The sequence below is a fragment of the Homalodisca vitripennis genome, chromosome 7 (assembly GCF_021130785.1).
Source record: "Homalodisca vitripennis isolate AUS2020 chromosome 7, UT_GWSS_2.1, whole genome shotgun sequence".
In the NCBI taxonomy this organism is placed as follows: Eukaryota; Metazoa; Arthropoda; class Insecta; order Hemiptera; family Cicadellidae; genus Homalodisca; species Homalodisca vitripennis.
The window spans coordinates 100,118,174-100,122,879 of record NC_060213.1 but is presented as its reverse complement, the minus strand read 5'-3'; the positions used below and the strand labels follow the sequence as shown (position 1 = coordinate 100,122,879).

The following is a 4,706-nucleotide window of genomic DNA, read 5'->3' as shown; positions in this document are numbered from 1 at the left end:
TACTTAGAATAGTTTGCTTCGAAACATCATGACCTCCAGAACCTTGGTCGTTAATCATAGCGCATGCTATAAGATAGTGGTCAGCTGGTTTTATAGGTAATAACTGCTGGAAATATCCTCCAAGGATCGGATCTAATGCATATATGGTCGATGCACGATGAAACTAAAACGTTATTTCGAATTTCTTCTCTTGTATTAATATCGATGCAATTCACGAGCCCATAAGAGGTTAAAATCGATTCATATTGAACTATACGAGATGATGCAGCATGATTTAAATTAAGATTAATGTCGCCGACTAATACAAGTCTCTCCTTCCTATTACATTGACTCAGCAACATATCTAGCTCATCCAAAAACGACCTCTCATTGGTGATTGGTGGTCTGTAAATGTGTAAAATCTGTATGCATTGGTTTTTAAAAATGTTTACATTAAACGCCATGAAACTCACATTCAGTTATTCTGACATCAGACAAAATCGGAGAAACAGACAATTTTTTATGAATATACACCGCCAGGCCCCCTCCCCTTCTTGACTCTCTGCATCTAAACCAACAGTTATAATCTGGTATTTGGAAGATATCAGTTAGCGATGAATCTATATCTATTTCTGATATTAATAACACATCAAAGTTACACCCACCTAAGAAAACCCTTAGGTCGTCAAAATGCTTCCGAATAGACCGCAGATTTATGTGTAATATTAGTGGGGAGTCAATGAGCGCTTCGTTAGTTGATAAGAAAGAATCAATATCAGGGTAATAACGGCATTTATCTATGTTTACATCGGAGAGTTCTTCGTCGGTAAGTATGTGGAGTCTGTCTGTCATGTAATTTAGTTATCTACCGACCTTCGACGTGATCGTGTCTCCGACCTGTCTCTGGTGCCTGTAAGTGAAACACATATATACGTACTCACACTTGAACCCTGGCAATCTTTCCTATTACACACATAATTACAGCACATTAGGTATACAATATTTTAACGATAAACCTTTATCATACATTACACTAAAAACAAATATACATTTTCTTGTTAGGCTATTATTTGGACAAATTCCTACATCAATAGCATGAATACATTACTAATATTCGTCCTAATTTGATTCGTACTTGAATTTCAGTAATAAAGGAGATCAATCTGCAAATAACCATCAGACTATAATTTACAGCATCGTACCGTTGTAAGCCACCTAATTTAGAAAAGGCAAAACTTCCTATATTAGTTACAATAATACTAGGACATATACACCAACCTAGACATAACACTGAGTAACAACTAACAATCAAGCCATCCACATAAGTACCACCTGAGCTAATTTCAAACATTAAAGGTAAAAGAATAAAGATATAATAACATAATGATTCAAACGTATAAATCGTTCTAACTTATACAAGTTTGTCTAGGTCGCTTTTTGTTTTAATATGTATGATTGAAGCATTTTCACTTTTTTTCGCAAAGATTTTTTCCGTTTTTCACCCACACAAATTTATAGTCTCTGTCTTTGGCCTTAAGTCTGGTTTCTCTATGCAGTTTTCTGTTGTCCACTGTCGTCAGATTTTTCATTAAAATAGACTTTAGGCTTGCCCGCTGCAGCATTTTTGTAGGCTTTTTTCTTCCCTGGGTTATCCACTGGTCCCGAACATCCTTCCTTGTAAACTGAACAATCAGTGTGGGTGGGTGCTCAGCGTTGTGCTGTTTTAGTGGGTGGGCAGCCTGGATATGTTGACTATCAAAAGTAACATTGATTTCCCCACAAACCCTCTCCAATATCTTTATTGTGTCTTCCTTACCGGCGTCTTGAACTCCATTTATTTCCAAGTTAAAGCGTCTGTTGTATTGATCCATGTTATTTACCTTCACTCTCAATTCTTCTATTTCATCATCCCTGTCCTCCACCTTCCTCTTCAGACCCACTACCTCATGCTTAAAACTTTGGTTTTGCTTTTTCAGCTCTTTTATTTCATTAAGCATCTCATCATACATACCTGATATAAAATTTTGGCTGTCTTTTACTTCTTTGAGTATGCTTTCAAAACCCTCGACCTTACTGGTAAGGCTAGCTATCATAGTCTTAAGCTCATTGTCACAGTTTGAGGTTAGGCCTATTTTTTACAGGAGTGTGAATATTTGATTTACTACTCACGGATGTAGACCTTCCCTTACACTTGTGCATACATCTCCAGGCTAATTTCTTTTCTTCACTCATTGTTCTGAAGGTTGTTTCCTTAACACTACATCCAAAACAATAATGGTTACCACAGCCATGACATTCAACATGATCACATTCCGGTTGCAAAATCTCATCACAATAACCGCACCGCACCATTTTTCAAGAATGTTTAATAACCTTCACCTAGTTGTTGAATAACAAAATAGATCAGTATGTTAAGCTTAGATAACGACTTTAGGTTATGTTTGCGGAATAACAACGAGTAGCGACCGACTGCCTCGAGCGCTCAAATAATCAGTGATAATCTGAAACAAGGAATCAGTGTTTTAAAACTTTAGATTCCTTTTAAATTTAGACAGAAATCCACTATAAGGCTTATTGCAAAAAAAATGTGTGTCGGTGGCAGTATTGACCGTCAGAAGTGACCATTTATTAAACGGGCGGTGAATATTTATCTTGAAAAAGAACGTTTGCATATTATTAAATGGTTAATTTGTATATATTAAAATATATTAGACACTCAATTCTGTAATATAAAATGGTTTATATTTTTCCATTAGTTATACATATGTTTCAATATTTTTACATTTCATATATTACAATGATTACAGACTTCTAAATGTTAAATTAATAAATATTTATACATTTTCATTATTATCGTATTTATTAGTTTCTACATTTTCGTCAGTATAATTTTCACTACTATCTTGTATATCCAAAATAATTACTTCATTTTCATGTCATTATATTCTAAAAATGGAACCTAGTAGGTTTAAAATAAATGGTATAAGAATAAAAATCTAGGAAAAACATAGCATCTATTGTTGTTCCGTATTCCGTTATAATTACGTTTTTATCCTTTCAAATTGTTAAATTTGACTTATATTTTAAAAATTAAATCAATGGTTTTGACGTTTCATCTGAAAAATTTGTAATAAAATCTGATTTTACATAATGTTTTTCGTATGTAAAGTAATTGTAACCCAATGTAATTGAGTAATTGTTATAATATTGTAACAGACAGAAAGTCTAACTTCTTGCGTGACAAAATTATATACAATACGGCTTTCTTAGCTAGAAAAGATATACAACATTTATTTTTAAACCTTTTTTAAATCTCGTTTGGAAAAAAGTACTAAAGTGGAATAAGAAATAATATTAACCGTTCAGAAATTCAATTTAGTATCAAATGAGCTATAAATACTGTCATTAAATTATGGAGTAAATTAATTACTTTAATTCGTAATTAAATAAATTGTTAGTTCTTGAATTTATTCAATACACGTTTTTACCATATATTTTAGTATTTTTTTCAACGATTGTTTAGCGTTGCAATTATATTAGTGTGTTAAAGAGAACATTCCTAATAATAGAAGACTATTAATTGTAAATTTTGACAACTTTTAATTAGAACTTGAGTAACCTAAGGTGAAAGATTCTATAACCAAGGAAAGTCTTCTGAAGCACTGATGGATCCAGACGATACATTTACGTCAAGGATAATATGACTGAACTAATCGAAGAGTGAGAAAAAAAATATTGCAAAACACTACAAAATTAGAGAAGCTTTAAATTCCTCACCATATATAATGTTGTGTTATTATGGTTTATATTTACCTTGTAATCTTTCCTATTAGTTTTTTTCATCAACGCCAATTGTTTTGTTATGATCAGATGTTTATATAACTGTTTGTTTACGTTTCGGTAAAGCTGTTATTCTACTTTGAAAGCGTGTGGCAAACATAAACTTGCGTTACGCGAAAAGAATGGGGTTTTCACACGTTCAAAACATAAATCCATAGCTCACAAAAATAAGCAGTCACTTCAATAAGAGGCGACAATAACCCACTCAACCCAGCACATCTGGATAGCCATTGAACGTAGAAACGCCATCCCTGACATCAGAATGGCCGCAATATTCCCGGTCGAAGCGGTTACAGAGCCAACAAGCGTGACGTTACTTTTCGAGACGCGAAACGAAAGTTTTTCTTGTTACGTACATCTGTAGCACAAAAAAAGAAGAATTCACTTCATAAATGTATTATTATTTTTGTTAGATTTCCAGTAACTTTTATAACATAATGTTTTATATTTATAGTTTAGTAGGTACTTTCTTAAATTTGATTTTAGGTTTCATAGATTTATATATAATTGATACAGCATTTCATTAATAACCGATACTAATAGTAAAAATACTTATCATATCATTATTTTCATCCCTTTATTTATGAAATAGCTTAATTATTCCGTAAAAATAACTTGTTATATATGTCCTTATATATATAAGGATAACAGTTTTAAACAATATTACTTCCACTGCTGACAATTATAAGCCCTTGTCATTTGTTACATATAAATATAGAATTATGGCTAAAATCATAAAAAAATTATTTATATGCACTGAATGGCCAGTTCATATTTTCAAATATTTGTATATGAAAAACGAACTGTTATGAGTATTCAACTGTATTAGTATTTTGTACATTAAAACGTCATTTTGTTTGCAGACATGGAAGCTAATCATTACGAAT

At 32.2% G+C, this 4,706-nt stretch overlaps 1 protein-coding gene across 1 annotated transcript; it reads right to left on the bottom strand.

Moving 5' to 3' along the window:
* Positions 1-1,445: 1,445 nt before the first annotated feature.
* LOC124366822 lies at positions 1,446-2,072 on the bottom strand. Its single transcript, XM_046823424.1, has one exon. The coding sequence runs from the start codon at positions 2,070-2,072 to the stop codon at positions 1,446-1,448; it is 627 nt and encodes a 208-aa protein (XP_046679380.1).
* Positions 2,073-4,706: the final 2,634 nt, after the last annotated feature.